This window comes from Cheilinus undulatus, linkage group 1 (assembly GCF_018320785.1).
Source record: "Cheilinus undulatus linkage group 1, ASM1832078v1, whole genome shotgun sequence".
Taxonomy (NCBI): domain Eukaryota; kingdom Metazoa; phylum Chordata; class Actinopteri; order Labriformes; family Labridae; genus Cheilinus; species Cheilinus undulatus.
The window spans coordinates 14,761,670-14,779,815 of NC_054865.1; the positions used below are offsets into that span (position 1 = coordinate 14,761,670).

At 39.2% G+C, this 18,146-nt stretch overlaps 1 protein-coding gene across 1 annotated transcript in view; it reads right to left on the reverse strand.

Moving 5' to 3' along the window:
* Window positions 1–2,908: 2,908 nt before the first annotated feature.
* The window catches only part of LOC121513646 (aminopeptidase N-like), a 45,658-nt gene continuing 30,420 nt past the window's right edge, over window positions 2,909–18,146 (reverse strand). The window contains exons 9-21 of the mRNA XM_041793533.1: window positions 16,264–16,329; window positions 15,613–15,678; window positions 15,325–15,500; window positions 14,440–14,516; window positions 14,206–14,339; window positions 10,749–10,804; window positions 10,525–10,672; window positions 10,320–10,411; window positions 9,721–9,831; window positions 9,436–9,603; window positions 8,625–8,765; window positions 5,790–5,871; window positions 2,909–5,662 (exon numbers count right to left, since the gene is read on the reverse strand). Of these exons, the coding sequence (XP_041649467.1) occupies window positions 5,510–5,662; window positions 5,790–5,871; window positions 8,625–8,765; window positions 9,436–9,603; window positions 9,721–9,831; window positions 10,320–10,411; window positions 10,525–10,672; window positions 10,749–10,804; window positions 14,206–14,339; window positions 14,440–14,516; window positions 15,325–15,500; window positions 15,613–15,678; window positions 16,264–16,329 (1,470 nt within the window). The 3' untranslated portion in view covers window positions 2,909–5,509. The remainder of the gene's footprint in view (window positions 5,663–5,789; window positions 5,872–8,624; window positions 8,766–9,435; window positions 9,604–9,720; window positions 9,832–10,319; window positions 10,412–10,524; window positions 10,673–10,748; window positions 10,805–14,205; window positions 14,340–14,439; window positions 14,517–15,324; window positions 15,501–15,612; window positions 15,679–16,263; window positions 16,330–18,146) is intronic.

Sequence of the window (18,146 nt, forward strand, 5' to 3'; positions counted from 1 at the left end):
AGTAATATCTAATTGATCTTAAGATATTGCTTTCACAAATATGACCCAAACATTTGTATACAAGGACAGACAACCTGAAAACATCATGCCTCTGGTCTCAGCTGTAGCCACTGAAAAAGCGTAAGAAGTTGGTTGATATGAATAGGCATTGCCTTCTCCCTTATTATGCTTCATTTTGTATAGTGGATGGAAATCAGGACAAAATGCCCATACTTTCACACCATCTTGATTCAGACAGATAAAGCTAAAGCTTCAGTGCCTACTAAAAGTATTCACCCCCCTTGAAGGATTTTCCTACATTTTGTGGCATTCATTTTACACTGTACCTTTATCAGCCTTCCAGGGCCAGCTGCTGAGAAACATCCCAACAGCATGATGCTGCCACCACCATGCTTCAAAGTGGAGATATGTGTTTTCTGGTTATGTGCCATTTTGGTTTGTGTTTGTTTCCACCTTCTAACTAGAATAAAAGTTACATGTGACAACATGTGCCTGTTAAATTAGAAATTAGTTGCAAATGTCAAAGGGTGCAACCAGTATGTCAGGTGGTGAAACTGCAAAAGGTGCCACTATATGAAATAAACAATATTATTTAAAGCTCTAAAACTGTTCATTTTACTTGTAAATAGGTAAATGAGGTATGCCAAATTTTTAAACATTTGATTAATTACAGTTTTGCTTAGGTGAGCAGAAATATTTTCTATTAGGTGGTATAACTTGCTAAATCTTACTTTACCATAAAATTCATCATTTTATTTTAAAAGATATTGGTGTCCACCTTCTAACTAGATAAGTAACCACATGTGTCAAAGTCTTTGCCTGTTTGATTTAGTTGCAAATGTAAAGTGGTGCAATCACAGTTTTTAAAGCCTTATATTCCATTGACCCTTGTATATTTCCTGTCTGTCTTTGGCTTTTTCTCTTTTTTTTCATATCTCTCTGCCTAAATCTTCCTTTTTCCCCTCTTTCCCTGCCCATCCAAGCAGGGGAAAGAATTCCATTTTCAAAACGTCAACAATTCATGTCTTCAGTCTGTAGACAAGACCAGTGTTGTTAGAAGAAAAGGTGATGTAACAGTGGAAAACATACTCCTAGCCTAACTTTTTTGGAACATGTTGCAGGCATCAAATTAAGAATGTGAGTATATCTTTAAAAATCTAAATCCAGTTTAACAGTTCTAACACTAAATTTCTTGTCTTGCTCTGAATTTTAGGTTGAAAGTATTCTATTTTGATTCACATTCTACATTATGTCCCAACTTTTTATAAATAAGTGTGTGTTTCTTTGAAACATTTCAGATGGAATAACATTCCTGCATGCCTTTTAAAATTAAAATTTTAACCTCACTAACACAACAAATCAACTTTTTAAACATAATGATTACTGACATTCAAAGTTTAGGGGCTTTGGGGGGTGTCCAACCCATGTGACTGAAGGTGAGGTTATAGTCAAAGGCCTTACAGGTGAAAGCAATTACATCACTATTTTTAACAAGAATGTAATGTTGTACAGAATTAAACTGAATAGCTCTTTTATACTGAAAAGCTGTTTTTGATTTTTAAATTTTTTTAAATGTGCTGCTTATCCTGTCAGTTTACATCACTGACATCAATCTCAGACAGGTTTGGTCATTAGTTTGCCAGGTGAGCCAAATTAAATGGAAAATACTTAAGGAGGATGTTCAATATTATTAAGAAAGTCAGGTTTCATGCACTATGGAGAAAAAGAAAAATCCTTCTGCAGAAAAAAAGCCTGACAGAGTGCAGTATCTTGTAAAGGTATAAAAACACTGGATATTTCAGGAAACATCAAGAGAGATCATCGTACTGTGAAAAGATCTGTCTGTGATTCAGGGCGCAGACTGGTTCGTTAAGCAGAGCAGCTGTGAAAATCCACTGATGAGTAGCAAATGGGAATTTGAAGCTGCTGGTAAGAGAGAGTCCTTAGAACCTCTCAATGCAGGATCCTCCAGAGGCTTACTGATGTGCATAAAACTGCTCCTTAACCAATGTCCACAAGGAGAAACAATTGCAGCAAGGCTGCAATGTCAGCAAGGAGGTGGCGGAATGGTGTTTTGGGCTGGAATCAAAGGAAGTGAGTTGTTCGGCCCCTTTTAGGTTCCTGAAGGTATCAAAATGACTCAGCAAAGTATGTGAAGTTCCTAACAGTCCATTTCCTGCCATGGTATAAAAAGAACCGTGCCTTCTGGAGTAAAATCATTTTCATGCAAGACAATGCACCATCCCATGTTGCAAAAAATTCCATTGAGGCCTTGGCTGCTATCAGCATAAAGGGAGAAAAATCCCGGTGTGGCTACCATCATCCCCTGACCTCAACCCTATTGAGTACCTGCGGACCATCCACAAAAGGAAGCTCTATGAGGACAGCAGTTTACCACAAAACAGCAGCTCTGAGAGGTAATTCTGGCATCTTCAAAAGAAATACAGGCAGAAACCATACATGGACTAACAAGTTCAATGGCTGGAGAGTTGTTAAGGGGATATCAAAGAAGGGCTCCTATCTTAATATGGAACTTGATCTGTAAAGATATTTTTGATTGAAATAGCTTTGATTTGAGAAAAAAATTACAACAGATTTATGTTTTCAATCCTTTAGAAACTGAGTGTTTTCAAACTTTGTTTGCATAATAATTTGTAACATTGATTTCAAACATGTGCAGGTAATAAAACATCAGTAAAGCTTTTTCAGTTTTAACCTTGAAGTGGATTAATGAGGAGGAAAAGTGTTTCAGCTTATCTTTCTTCTCTTCTACTGGGTAATGACAGCAGGTCAGACTTTAACAATATCTGAAGGTTTTGAGTAGACCTAGCAGACACTTAACATTTATTGGAGTGCACACACTTTTACATAACAACCCCACTCCCGAACAAACAAACAAGAGGCAGAGTAAAAACATAAAAAGACATGTTTATTTGTAAGGTCACTTTTTATAAAATCTTTAACTGCTCCAAGCGAAGAGCAAAATAATTCATCCAAACAGGAGTTTTAGCAAAGCCAAAATACTGTAAAAAAAATGGACATGGCTGTCAAACCTCTCGTATGTTTTGTCCCTTTTGTCCATTCTGGACCCATTTGTCCATTCTCTTTCTGGAACCAGTACTGGCCGTACTGGGAAAACTGGTTGGGTATGCGTTACTATATTTCTGTCCTGGTTGAAATGTCACCATGTTTGCTGCCTTGCTCAAACTGTAAGTGTTACAGCCTCTTAAAAAATGATTAATTTAGACCAGAGAAAAAAAAAAAAAAAAAAAAGGCTGGTACTGAATGAGACCATAACACATAAAAGGACACAGACAAAGGGGGTTGAGTTTCAAAAACAACAATCCAAAATCCAAGCCAAAAAGAACAAAAGAGAGGTGATGGACTGGCTAACCAGACAATGGGCCATTGGACCAGCCACCACCCCTAACTAAAACTACCTAACTCAAAAGAACTAACTATTCAATCAAGAAAAGAAAACAACGAGAAAATAGGACTACCAACGACTACAGCCAAACTAAAATAACAAAACCCAACAATCTAAACATGTATGGGGGAAAAGAAAGTACAGGTAAACCAAAATGCTAGGATAAACCGAATTATCTAATACTCAACGAAAAGAGAAGGTCAATGAAACCAAACCTTCTAACGCGCTTGTCCATGAGTGTCACGGTGCCTGGCTCAGCTCAGCTCTGCTCTGCCATGTTCCTCTCCCCTGCCACTCTAATACTCCCCCTCCTCCACCCTGAGTGCTAACAGCACACAGGTGTGCTGAAGCCACACAGGTAGGGGGAGGAGGGAGATCAGAGAGAGCAGGGAGAGAGGAAACATGCAGAGCCAGGCACACGTAACAGTAAGAAAGGCCAAAAGCATACCACACCCTAAATGAGCATCTTACATTACAAAATGAAGGTCGTCCTGTGTTTCAAACATAAAACAATGTGGGGAAATGTTTTCTGAGATATCAAATCAAACCAAAAGCAGGGTCAATATTTTTCTGGTAATGTCAAATCAGAAAAGGATTTTTTTTTTATTAAGTTTTTTTAAACAGGGTCAACATGATCTCTGTTTGAAGCCAGAAGTGACCAAGATATGTACTGCTGCATACAGGGTCATGAGAAACATGAGCTGAAGCCATTTAAAGTGTATAAAAATTGTTATTTTATGATATGTGTGCGATAATGAGTTAACCATCTTGCTGATTTCAAAAAGCAAAGCAGAATACATGTTCATAAAACATGTCTGGTATTTCTCCAACTGTGCCCTTTTCATTATATTTGCTATTGTAGATGACTTTTAAAGCAATACAATTAACATTTATCCAATTTTATTAACCCTTAGTGGTCCACTGGCTATTTTTGCCATTTTGTTAATAATTTTCTTTTTAATATATAAACCACTCAGAAAATGCATAACATGCTCATGTTTGACATCTTTTTTTTTGGCACTACTTCAGCTTTAAGAAATAAAAACTATGTTTCAGTGTGATTTACTGTAATAGATATAGGTCCTCAGAAAACACATAAACCTCTCAAAAATGGATTTTTATTGTTATTTAAATTGATATATTGTCCTTTTTTAAAAGAAATGCTGAAATCATTATAAACATACCAGTGCCAGTCCTGCACAGTAAGGTTCACTGTCCTCTATGTGTAAAATTATTTTTATATCAAATTCAAATGATCAGATTTCTTGTTTTACTTGGTCTATTAACATCAAACAAAAAACAGGAGAGTTTGAATATGACGCTTTCCACAAAAAAAGAGATCACAATGCAAAATGTGAGTTTGTTTTTATGCTATCATGTGACAAAAATAGCTGATGATGAAACCCCACCAGCGTGACCGTGGACCCCTAAGGGTTAATTAGTCCACTTACAAGCTAAGGAAAACAGTGCTTTATGCCATTTATGGACTGGAGGTAAGGGCTTGGGTTATTTGTTTTGCACATTGGTGGAATATTAAAATGAACAGTGCTTGTAGCTCTCTTAGTGTACTAATCTGAAGCCAGAACATCCATGCAACAGACACTGACAAATAAAGCTAAGAGTGAGTTCCTTCTAAATTGAAATTTTATGGTGAGGTTATTCTGGAGCCAAGCCATGGGCATGTCTCTCCTCACCTCTTCTTCTCTGATTATCCAGTTGAGGATGCTGCATTTGTCATCAGAGCTGTTGATCATGGGGTTAACTTATTAAAATATAACTAGGCTGCAGGAAGTCAGCTCTATTTATTCTTTCTTCACTCCCAGATGGCTGTTGCTCTGTACATCTTAATTTACAGTCCAAGGCTTTGCACTACACAACTGAAATAATGTATATTTAGTGGTCCATTGGCTCTACTGTTCATCATTTATCTGTTTGCTTCAAAGATGATGTGGCACATGTTTTTACGTCACCACCTGTCACAGGCTACTCATTTCTAGTAGATGATTATAGTGATTACATTCATTATGTATCCCTTGCAGTGCAGAAAAAAGAGAGCTTGTCATTTGAACTGCTCTGGTGTCCTTATATGGACTCCTCAGTGAACCATTTCAGCACATCAGCTTTGTTCTCCGTCACCCACTTGATGTTTGCCGTGGTCTTCTCTATTGCCTGCTTCATGGCCAAGGTAGCAGAGCCAAAACCAACACCGATGTTGTCTTCTTTAAATTTCTTCAGCTGGACAGAGACACAAAAAGCAAAAAAGGAGGAACTGAATTTCTGTTTGTTTTCTTTCATTTCATCTGAGCATCTTTAGGGAATTACAGTGTGTATCTGTGTGATGGTGGCTGTGTGTGCTAAATACCTCCTGCAACTCAAACTCTGTGGAAAATCTCATTGTGATTCCACTGATGAGATGACTGAAGGAGAATGATCCTTTTCCAAACCTTGGGAAAAAAACAATGGTTAAAAACACCAAACACCTGTTGTTGTAAAAGAAAAGGTGTGTTGGAGGCAAATACAGTCTAGACTTATCAATTCATTCATGGTTACTCATCATAAATATTCCTCAAATTTCAAAAGACTTGTACACGTTTAAACTGTAAAGTTGTTATTGTTGGGTTTAAAGAAATGCTTGATACTAAGCAAACTGGACAGGTAGGGAAACTTTTATTAAAGATGACATATCATAGCTCTTTTCCATCTTTAAACACAGTCCTCTGCAGTCTTAGACCTTGCCCACACGGAGACAAAAACAATATATTCCCTTTAAATTGTATAAACGTTTTCTATAAACATGTGATGGTTTTCAGGAAATGTCCGTGGAACCACTTAAAATGACTGAAAATGCTGTAGCATATATGCCAAGCCTGTGAGTGGTGCTGTAACGCTGCCACGGAAAAGAGCATGCATATATAGCTTTTGCACCATATACAGAAACAAAAATTAGTGGATCTAAAAACATCTGGTGTATGCTGTGTATGCTTATGTTGCAGTAATGAGCTGTTATAGTCAACGAAGTTCATTTTTCCTCTAAATAATCTACAATCAGTACCCCATAATGACAAACTGAAACCAAAGTTTTGAAATTTGGGGGAGGGGGGACATTCTTGTTTGCAAATACTCTCAAGCTCAGTGTTGGATGGGGACAACTGGTGGACTGTCATTTTGAGGTCTCTTGAACAGATGTCTGATAGGCTTCAAGTCCAGCGGCAACCTTCCGTCCTGAAAAATGAAGCCAATGCGGAAGTGCAAAAAATTGCTATACCGCGAGTGTCCACTTGAGGCTGGCTGCAGGAACACAGGAAGTTCCGTCTGCACACATGTTAAACAGCCGGTTTTGACACACAAAATAAACTGGTTTACAACCTGGTTCAAAACACCAAATGTGTCTCATTAGCTAGTGTCTTATTGTGCTCCCACTGTATGGGGGGTGATTTTTTTTTGTGCCACGATCGTTTGGATTATATTTAGGATGAAAGCTGATTGGCGCGTCTCATTTGATTGACAGTTCGGCAGGCAGAGGCTCCGTTCCTGTCAACTAGAATGCTAGCTAGCAGGCTGACAGGAAGTCGCGCTTAGTGGGCGGGCCATTAGGTTGATCCAAAGTTGGTTGAGACCGCGATTTCAATATGGAAGCCTCCACGGATTGGCTTCAAGAGCCATTTGAGTCCGCCTATTGTAAGCAGATGACTGACATTACACGGGGTTTGTCCAGTTCTTTCTACAGTCTATGGTTCAAGTCAGGGCTCTGGCTGGGCCACGTTCACAGAGTCATCTCTATGCCACTCCTGTGTTATCTTGGCTGTGTGCTTAGGGTCATTGCCACGTTGGAAGGTGAACCATCGGCCTAGTCAGAGGTCCTGAGTGCTATGGAAAAGGATTTCATTGAGAATAACTCTGTACTTTGCTCCATTTAGCTTTCCCTCAACCAGTCTCTCAGTCCCTGCTGCTGAAACACCCCCACAGCATGATGCTGCCACCCCCATGCTTCAGTACTGGGATGGTATAGGGCAGACCAAAAAATCGTCTTTCTCACAGTCTGAGAATCCATGTGCTTTTTTGCTATCTCCAAGTGGGGTTTTGTGTTCTGCACTGAGGAGAGGCTTCCATCTAGCCACTCTGCCAGAAAGCTCAGATCAGTGGAGGGCTGCAGTGATGGTTCTACTTCTGGACCTTTGTCCCATCTCCCCAAAGGATCTCTGGAGTTCAGTCAGTGACCATTGGGTTATTGGTCACCTCTCACTTGGGCCCTTCTCCCCCAATTGCTCAGTTTGGCAGGGTGACGAGTGCTGGTTGTGCCAAACCTCTTCCATTTTGGAATTATGGAGCCCACTGATCTCTTGGGAACCCTCAGTGCAACAGATTTTTTTGTAGCCTTCTTCTGATCTGCACCTTGCAACAATCCTGTCTCTGAGCTCTGTAGGCAGTTCTTTTGACCTCATGGCTTAGTTTTTGTTCTGATATGCATTGTCAGCAATGAGGCCTTCTATAGAGAGGTGTGTGCTTTTCCAAATCATGTGCAATCAGTCTAGTTTACCACAGGTGGACTCCAATCAATGTGTAGAGACATCTTAGCAATGATCAAGAGAAATGGGAGGAACCTGAGCAAAATTTCAAGCGTTGTTGCAAAGAGTCTGTAGACTCTTCCTGATCTACGTTCAAAAATAAAGAGGCTTGACTCCCGACTTAAATAGAAACTTCCTTTACCGAATGAATACTCCACCTTAACTCGTTCACAACATAACAGCTTTCTCTTCCACTAAATCTCCCCGCTAACTTCCTGTTTCCTTCAAGGTGCATTCTGGGTAATGCAGTCCTTTGACTAACTTAAAGCGTATCTAACTTCTAACTTAACTCTATCAAGTACAGTTACAACAGGGTCTGAATACTGAAGTCAATGTAATATTTCAGGGTTTCTTTTGACAAATTTGCAAAAATTTCTAGAACTCCATTTTCACTTTGTAATAATTGGGTACTGGATATAGATTAATGAGAATAAAAATGAATTCAAACAATTGTAGGATCAGGTTTGAACATAACAAGAAGGGAGGGGATCTAAATGCTCTCTGAATACACTGTAGACACCTGTCCAAAATAAAGGCCAATTTTAGAGACTGAAACAAATATGAAGTTTTAGGATGAATTTAACTTTTCATTTAAAATTGATGAATTAGTTCTTTGAGTAATGAGCTCTTACTGCTCAAAAAGGTAGTCCCATCTGGCTCTGACAAAGTTCCAGGCCAGCGGCATCCCCACAACGTTTCCAGCGATGGATAAGATGATCAAGGTGGCGTCCTGTTTACGGATCTTGGTCGGGTCTAGAGAGTAATCCAGATACCTGATCCAACAAAAATGATAGAAGAAGTTAGGGTTTGGGACATTGTCCCAAACATGTGACAGGGAAGAAGTTGCAGTTGAGATTAGTACATGTCTGTGTTAAGACAGCTGGTTATTCTAAAATACTCAAATCATAACAGAATAAAAAAATCAGACTAACTGTTGAATGGCTGCAAACAGAGAGTATACTAGATGAATACTGGCAGGAACAGGTACAGACAGGCAGTGACACCAGTCATATTATTAGGTCATAATTCTGCATTTCAAGAAAACAATGCTATAATGTACAGTTAATGAACCTTATGAAGTTCTGATTTGATTGAAAAGACTTCCCAGTTAAAGTCAGCACGTGACCAGCCAAGGTGAGCAGAGTGATTCCCAGGTTGTGGTTCTGTACTTCACAACTATAAGCACTGCCATAGACAGACAACTAAAACAGGCTGCTTACCTATATTCTAGTTCTTTTGGTACTTTTTTTTGGTAAGCCAGATGGACTGTTGTTAAAGGTACCAGAAAAGTTTATCAGGTTCTTCCTAATCCCCTTCTTAACAGCATCCTGTGGTTTACTGAAAATAAGGTTGTTGTCTTCTGCAATGTGAAAACAGTTGAACAAAGCTCCTTAGACTAGCTGATAAGGCTGCTACACACATCTGGTTCATGCAGACACACACCTGTTCAAAAGCCAGGGTTCTCTTGAGCAGGCCATAGCTGATAGTAGCTTGTTGGATTCAGTTGCCAGAGAGGTTTCCTTGAACATTTTCCAGGCAAATTCCCATTCTTCCACTCCTCCATGAGCTATGGCATTGCAATAAACTATGCTCTTCAGGTTGGGATGGATGCTGGTCAACACAGAGCAGATTAGAGAAAACCAAACATGCAGAATCACTTCTCACATTCAAGGCACCAGCCTTGACATAAGAAGTGTTTTATAATGCTGTCTGTTGGTCTGTACTCACGGATTGTTCTGTGGATTTTCCATCCACTGTCTGAACCAGCCTTTAACCAGGTCTCTGCAACCCTCCACATTTGTACTGCAGGCCACATGAATGGCATTGATCTGATTATACCTGAAAAAAAAGAATTTTTGAGAAACCTGGGAAATAATCACTTTTTTGAAAATCCTCTAAAATGCATTAATGCAAGCATAGTTAGAGAAGAACTTCAAAAAAAACAAAAGCTTTTCATCTTGCAGCCCTCTGTGCCACTAAAAATTCTATCTGAATGTGCAGAAAAATGCACTGATATGAAACTGTGGAGTAGGTGTGATGTTTATCCTGTGTGCATGGAAAAAGCTCGGTAGAAGGATATGAACACTTGAACTTCCCCAATATCAGAGACACACTGCACCAAAAACTTTAGACTTTCAACCAGGCTTTATGTCAGGTGTACTAAAAGGTCCTATGTGTTTTCTTGTTCATATAAAACTTATGTATACACCAGAGGACTTGTGGTAAAGCTAACCATTCAAATAAATCTAACATTGTTTTAAAGTATTTTTTCCTCGTCAAGTCACTTTTAACATTAAAGAAGCATCTTCTGGAGATAAACATCTTACTGATCAGTGTGTCCTGCAGGAACTTTGGTCCAGTTTTCTGTAATTTTCTTGAAGTGCTCAAAAAGTGGCTGGATTTGTTTCTTCAGGTACGCCTGAAATTCAAATACATACATCCATGTAGGCTTTATGTGCATGTATTTCAGACTTTAACATTCAGACATTTACAATCTTTGTATCTGAGAAGGCAGTTAATGATATTATTAACCTGTAAAGCTCCATAAACCTCAGTGCGGTCAAACATGAGGATGTAGTAGTTGAGGTTTCCCAGAGCTGACATCCAGGGGATGTAGTCTCTCTCCATGGACAGGTATTTGGTTGTTCTCAAGGCCAGTGTTGTAGTTATTATTTTTGCTCTACACAAACAGAATAAATTGTTCACCAAAATAAATGAACAATGCATGATAGCCTTCAAATATGTGTCATTTTTACCTTGCTAGGTTGAATGCATCATCTATGATCTGTGCTCTGTTGATGACTGATACAGCCTGAAAGAAATGATACAAACAGGTCCTTAATTCACACACACACATCCAAGTCAGAGCCAAAAAGCAGTTTGTAACTTGAGAAACTTTCTACTTTATTTGTCCACTTTAGCTCAAATCCCAGCTGAACAACATCAGCTTGAAAGCATGGTGCTACCCCCATAATGCTTTGTTGTGGGCAAGGCCATCCATATGTGGGAAAAAGGGGAGAGCTTTCTGGGGCTCGGCTGAATGGGGGGCCCATGGAGGTGAGGACAATCATGGTCTATTGTATAGTTAATCTGTGATGGCCACATTTTATTTTTAACATGAAAAATTACCATTCTTATCAAAGCAACAAATAACTCATTTTATTCATTTATGCAGTTGTACAATATGGCGTTGTTCAACATGTAAACTCCTTTTCTTTAACAGAATGACCTTTGTTGCAGTGTTTACAATGTTAATGGGCACACTGAACAAAACCTTTTGGAAACTAATATCAGACTTCATAGCTAGGCCATGATGTGCACAAACATCAGGATGCCAGAAAAAGAAGTAGAAGGAACTGAAACAACTCTACAGGAAAAATACACAAATAATTTCAAAAATAGACAAAAAAGCTGGAAACTGGCAAAAAGTGATAAAAGATGGCAGGAAAGAAAGTGATGAAACGTGGTTCTACAGTGGCAAAAATGGGTAAAAAGCCACAAAAAGGGTTCAAAGAAGCAAAATGGGTTAAGAAAAGTTAAAGAGTGGCAGAAATGGGTTAAAGGTGTCAAAAAAAAGTCGCAACACTAGATTCCCGGGGCAAAAAAGGGCAAAAGTGGCAAAAAGGTTGCAAAAATGGATATCAGAAATGGGCCAAAAGTGTTTGAAAAGCAGCAAAATAGGGGGCGCTAGCGAGCTGAGCATGGAGTAAGACGTGTCTTCTCGAGCTCCTGCCGAATTGATAATATTTGCTTTAAAAAGTGGCTTTTTCATGTGAGGACCAGCCAGAAAGTTAGTAGATGCCAACATTTAGACACTAGAACTCGAATTATCTGAGCAAAGTGGTCCTGAATGGCGGAAAAGCTTCAACAATTCAAATACAGCGGCAATACTCCAAGGCCTACCACACGAACCACGAGACTGAGTACGCAGACACCTGGTTACTCACACCAACCCTCGTCACCATCAGCTAAAACTTCAGAGATGACCGCTGGAGAAATTAAAGCCAGCATTTTATCTTCGCTACAAGGAGAGCAAACCTTGACTGCAAATCTGTAGAAGACAGCCTACGGTACCTACGTGCTGACAGGGCGAGGAAACAGTTTGCTTGGAGTGTTGTCTTCTTGGCCTGTGTCTGACATCCCACGTTATATGGAACTTGGCCTTCAGTTTGGAGATGATACTGGGGCTCACTCCAAACAATGCCGCAACTTGGTTTTGCAGAGCACCAGCTTAATGTTGCCCTATCACATGGGCCCTATCCAGATCAGGGCACAACCCACATACTCAGCTCTGCTGCTCATCCCGGTATATATACCGTGCTTGACAAATTTATTAGACCACCACCCAAAGTAAGGTTTATGCCACAGCTGCCCTAAATTAACAGCATTGGTAATTACCAAAATCAAATCAAGTCTCCAGAATGACCATAAGCAGACGACTGACGGAACAAGGCTTAAAGGCCATTATTGAGGCCTGCAAACATCCAGAAATGCCTCAGATTTGCCAGGGAGCACAAACACTGGACTGTTGATGACTGGAAGAAGGTACTCTGAACAGACAAGTCCAAGTTTGAACTTTTTGGTCAGCATGGTCGTGTTTATGTCTGCAGAAATGCTAGAGAATGTTTTGGTGCCAGATGCATTGCACCCACAGTGAAACATGGTGGAGATTCCATTATGGTATGGGGTCCCATTTGTGGATACGGTGTGAGCAAATCAGTGAAAATCAACAATATCGTGAACAAAAACGTCTAGCACAACATCTTAGTTCATCATGGAACCCCTCTGGCCTGAATCTGATTGGTCGTGGGTTCATATACCAGCAAGACAATGACCCCAAGCATACTTCAAAGCTGTGCAGAGACTATTTGAGCAAGAAAAAGGAATCTGGAGTACTTGAACTGATGGACTGGCCAAGTCAAAGTCTGGATTTGAATCCGATTGAACAAATTTGGGATTTAGTAGATTCAAAGATTGATGGCACAAAAGTTTCATCTAAAGCAAGTCTGTGGGAACAGCTAGAAACTATTTGGAACTCAATAACAAAAGAGACTGAGGAAAAGTACATAAAAAAATGCCAGCAAGAATGCAAGCTATTATCAAGGCCAAAGGAGGCCATACAAAATATAAAATCTTTTGGTTATTAAGTGTGGAAAAAGGACTATTTGGTTGGTTCAGTTTGTTATTTGCCAAATAAATAACAATAACATTTTTAGTTTTAAACAAGTTTTTGAAAGATTTCTAAAATATTTATGTTTTCTAGTTTTTAATGACAGGTGTTGTAATAAATTTGTTAAGCACTGTATATATAAAACTTATGCAGTCCTGCACCATCTCGCATTTTAACTATCTTTGTGCAATCTGAAGATGAGGGCTTTCCCCATTTGCTGCACTGAATTAAAATGCTGTCAGGACTTTTTTTCTTTTCAGAAAAGGGGAATAAATCAATATAGAGTAAATGTAATCCAATCTTTTATATTTCATGTTATATCAGCATTTATGTCATCACATAACGGCCAGGTGTTTGTGGAGGGAGACAATGGGAGACAAGCTAATCGTTGTGTCCGGATTTAAGGACTGATGGACTGTGTTTTGGGGAGGACATGACGTGAAGTGACAGGCAAGTGTGTTTTCACTTTTCATTCTTAATGACACTAAGATGGCGCAGGTCCTTACAAATAAAACAAAGTATTGACTGTGATTATGGTTGCATGAGTAGCTTCAACAGGCTTGTTTGTTGACGTTAGCCATTAGCTGTAATGCCATGATGCCACTCACAGATTCGTCGTGTTGTCTGAGTATTTCACTCTGGTGTGGCATATCTTGCAAACGACTTGACTTCTGTCTAAGTTTGTACTGTCTTTAATGTTTTGGAAGGCAATAAAGTTCACATATCCGCTATGAATGCAGCAGAAGTTGCTCTGCTGGGTAGGCACGAGCAACTGGCTCACTCAGACCGGAAGTCTAGCATGATCTTGTTGTCTAAGCAGAGGAGAAGACGGAAGAATCAACTGCCTGCTGCCAACTGACGGTGCCTGCTGCAAACTAGCAGTTAGGGGGTCAAATTACACCACAAACTACTGCACCAAGAAAGAAAATTATTAATAAATAAAATATCGATACTGCATTTTGAAGCATCGATACAGTCTCGCGCCAGGAAATATCGCGATATTTCAGTGTATCAATATTGTCCTAGCCCTAAAATGTACTTACTTCATGGTTGGTGTTGAGCAGAGCAAGGAGACGATCCCAGTTGTGGAGATCATAGTTGACTCTAAAGTACCCTGATGCATTTGTGTTTAACAGAATCCAGTCCTCTCCTGAAACTCTCATCTCATCATAAGTGTCTGATATGAAAACATGTTAAAATAAAAAAAAAAAGACAAGTAAAAGAGTCAGTTGTTGTGGCTTTTATGTATGAAACCAGGGGAGTTTCTTGCCCCATACCTGTCTTGTTAAGAAGCCAGTACTGTTGTTGCTCCGCCCCCGTCTTCATCCACTTAATGGGGACAATCCAGGTGTAACTGGGACAGAAACAGAGATAAAAGCTTTAACTTAATAGTAAAGCAGTCTTCATTATGCCCATGAATATTGAGATAACATTGTCTCACTGATCGCATGAAGATTATTTGGACTACTGTCTTTATTGTAATGGTGATCATGGTACCCAGAGGTTGAACTCCAGTGACTCTGCTGATAACCATCAGCATGGATACGTATGTGAAATTGTTAAAATCACAGAGATACTGAAGAGTTTTTACTACATGTGTACAGCATGTATTCATCAACAGGGAGGAGGTATGTCCATTGCATGGATATAGTTCACATCCATCTGGGAAATGTCCCCATAGAAAGCATCTGGACTTTTCAAAAAATTGTCAGAGGGAGATTGGATGAATGTTGTGTCTGTCACATTCACTATGGGCCAGTCAGGTTGTAGGCATGCTCTGTTTGGGTAAGTAAGGTGAGCTTGGCAGGCTGGTGCTAGTTTTCAGACAGATGAGCAGATGAGCGAGCTGGTGGATTAAACTCATGCCAAGGCTGTTAAGGAGAGGTGCAAAAACATCTTTTCCTTCAAGAGAAGCTTTAAGTGTTCCTCTTTGCTCTTTTAACAAAATGCTGCTGAGATCTGATTTTAAAAAAATGCCGCTAATGATACATCTGAACTAATCGCTCCACCATGAGCTTATACACACCAGGTACAATCTCTTTTCCCAATGATTCTCTCTCTTTCTCTCTCTCTCTCTCTCTTTAGTCAGGGATTTACTCAAATGCTGTTCAGGAATAAATCCAAGTCAGCTTACAGTGAACTAAAGTAAAACTGATTCATACTTGAACTCAGAGGGTCTTTCCACTACAGAGTCTGGATCCAACAGGAAGTGTTTCTGAGTGATACTTCCTGTCTGAGTGTCGACAGTGACCACCGGGAAGCCCATCTGAAGAATCCAGCGGTTCATGATGTCATGGATGGTAGATGGAATCTGCATATTTGGTGTGTTGTCAACGGCCTGATGACAGAAAGCAGCAGGAATTCAAGGAAAACAGGCTCAATCAAGGACACACTGTCAGAGGGAATCATGCTCAGCACATCTGTGACTGTGAAGGTCATTTAGAACAGACCTGCTGGAGATGGTCCCATAAGTCTTTGTACACTGTGTTGCTGAAAGCAAATGTGTTCAGGTATGACTGTGAGGAGAGAGCATATATATGACGTTAGCAAAGCATCACTCAACACATTGACTTTACTGTAAAAAGATCTTTTGACAGTAGGCAGTGGCAGGCATTCTTGAAATTTGTTTTGCAAGTTAAGGGGCCAAAATCCTGAACTACATTTTACAATTTGACAATTTATCTTTGTAAACTTTAATGTGTCCAAGACAAATAAAACTTTCAAAATCTTCTTCTTTAGTCCATAAAGATTGATCAACATTAACAAAATGTTGCCTTTCTGTTATGAATAATAACAGGGAGGTACACTCTGCCATCAGATTGTTGATCTTCGTTTGGCTTCTTGCTTGGTCTCTCTTTCTTTTTTTCATCTTTGCTTCATCCAGTTGCTCAAACAACTTTTTGTAATGAATTTGAATTGCTCCAATTCATAACCAAACTTATCTCAGGACATTTTAGAAAGAGGACAGGAAGAGAAAATAGGAAGATTCACTAAATTATAAGTGGAAAACCACAAATTCTTCATGCAATTCTGTGTGGATCCCCCTATCACATGATTACTTCAGCAGTTAATAAATGATAATAGTTTGTGCCAGTACTCACATTGAGTCCTCTTGCAAACACAGGCTCGGAGAGAAACTCAGACAGCATCCTGATCACAGACGCTCCCTGAGAACAACAAGCACAGAAACCAACAGAGTTTGGCTTGTTTGGACTCCTCTAGAGAGCAGAAGATTTCTGCCTTTTATCCAAGAGAAGAATGAAAACAAGATGTTTCTCTGAAACTGCAACTAGACTCTTCAGAGAGGAATGATAACTCAAAACCCTGCAAGAAAGAAACACTGAGAATATGAATACTTTCTGATTCATGTTTGTTTCTATTTTCCTGTGAAGTTAGGGATAAAGAGAGGATACCCCTGTGGAAAAGGAGGTAGTCGTATGATCTGATCCTGTCCTGGTAATCAAGTAGTGTTTTCTGACAAAAATGTCCTCCTAGTCTATCAACTCCTAAACATTTCAGTCACTGTTAGTCTTTGTTGTCTGTCTGCTGTGAATCACCGTGTCTCACAGCTACCTGAAAGCAGCCAAAACCGGCATAAAATGATTACAAAGAAATGCCAGTTTTCATTCTTATGGTCTTGTTAGCTTTTACGGCTCAACCAAGACATATTTTTTCATAATCAATCAAAAATGCCTATAAAGGCCATTGTCTTCTACACTTCAAAAATATCTGCAAAGGCAACATTGCAAAATTCACTTAGGGATTAGTATATTTTGCATTAACGTTGCATTAACATCTGTTTTGGGCATGTGAATACAAAATTGATTGCATATAGTACATGTGTTAACACTTTGCATGATCAATATGTCTCCATTAATGATCTGCAATTGCCAGCCTCCAGTCCATGCATCATTTCCTTATGTAGGTATCCCTACATTCTACAGTGCCTATAAAAAGTATTCACCCCTTGGATGTTTTATTTAATAATAATAATAATACATTTTATTTATAGAGCGCTTTTCAAGAACTCAAAGACACTGTACAAAATAATAAAATGCATTGCAAAGAAGCCAAGAACAGGACAGTGACACGATCAAGCAAACAAGCAAACAAACAGACAAACATGCAGACAAAGTGACGAGACAACAACAAGTCAAACATTAAAAGCCATGATTGATTATATAAACATAACAGACATTTAATCAGTCATGGTCAATATAATTTTGCTGTTTTGACCAGAAAAATCCACAAAAAACATTCCTTAATGTATAAAAAAAAGAGATTTTGACAAAATAATGCCAATTAAAAAAAAACTGTCACGTAAAATAAATGACTGCTTAAATATTCACCCCCTTAGGTCGGTATTTTGTAGATGCATCTTTGGTTGCAATTACAGCACTCAGGCTGTGCGGAAAGGTCACAGTCAGGTTTGAAACAAATTACAGTGCAATTTTACTCAATTTGTCTTTGCAAAACTGTTCTAGTCCAGGCAAGACACAAATTCTTTCTTGCATTGAGGTCTGGGCTTTGACGCAGCCACTCCAGAGCATTCATGTTGTTGTCTTTAAACCATTTCTGTGTAGTTGTCACTGTATGCTTCAGGTCATTGTCTTGCTGGAAAAAAACACACTTCTGAGATTCTTATTTGTAAAAAAAACATTTGAAAGCCATGTATAATTTTCTTTTCACTTTACAGTTATGCACCGTTTTATGCTGATCTATCACATAAAATCCTAAATTATATTTATGTTTTGTGTTCAAGGAGAATGAATACTTCTGAAAGCCACAGTATCAGCTTTGACTGAAGGAACTACGTTTTTGAACAATTCTATCAGAGTCTGCGTGTGTATCCATCTATCAAACCAGTCCAGATGACAGCATCAAAAACTAGAAAAGCACTCAGAGAGCGCAGACCTCCGCCATCAGCCCTATCTCCCAATTGTGAAGAATCCTTTAAAAAATTCCTGGATCCGTCCCCATGTGC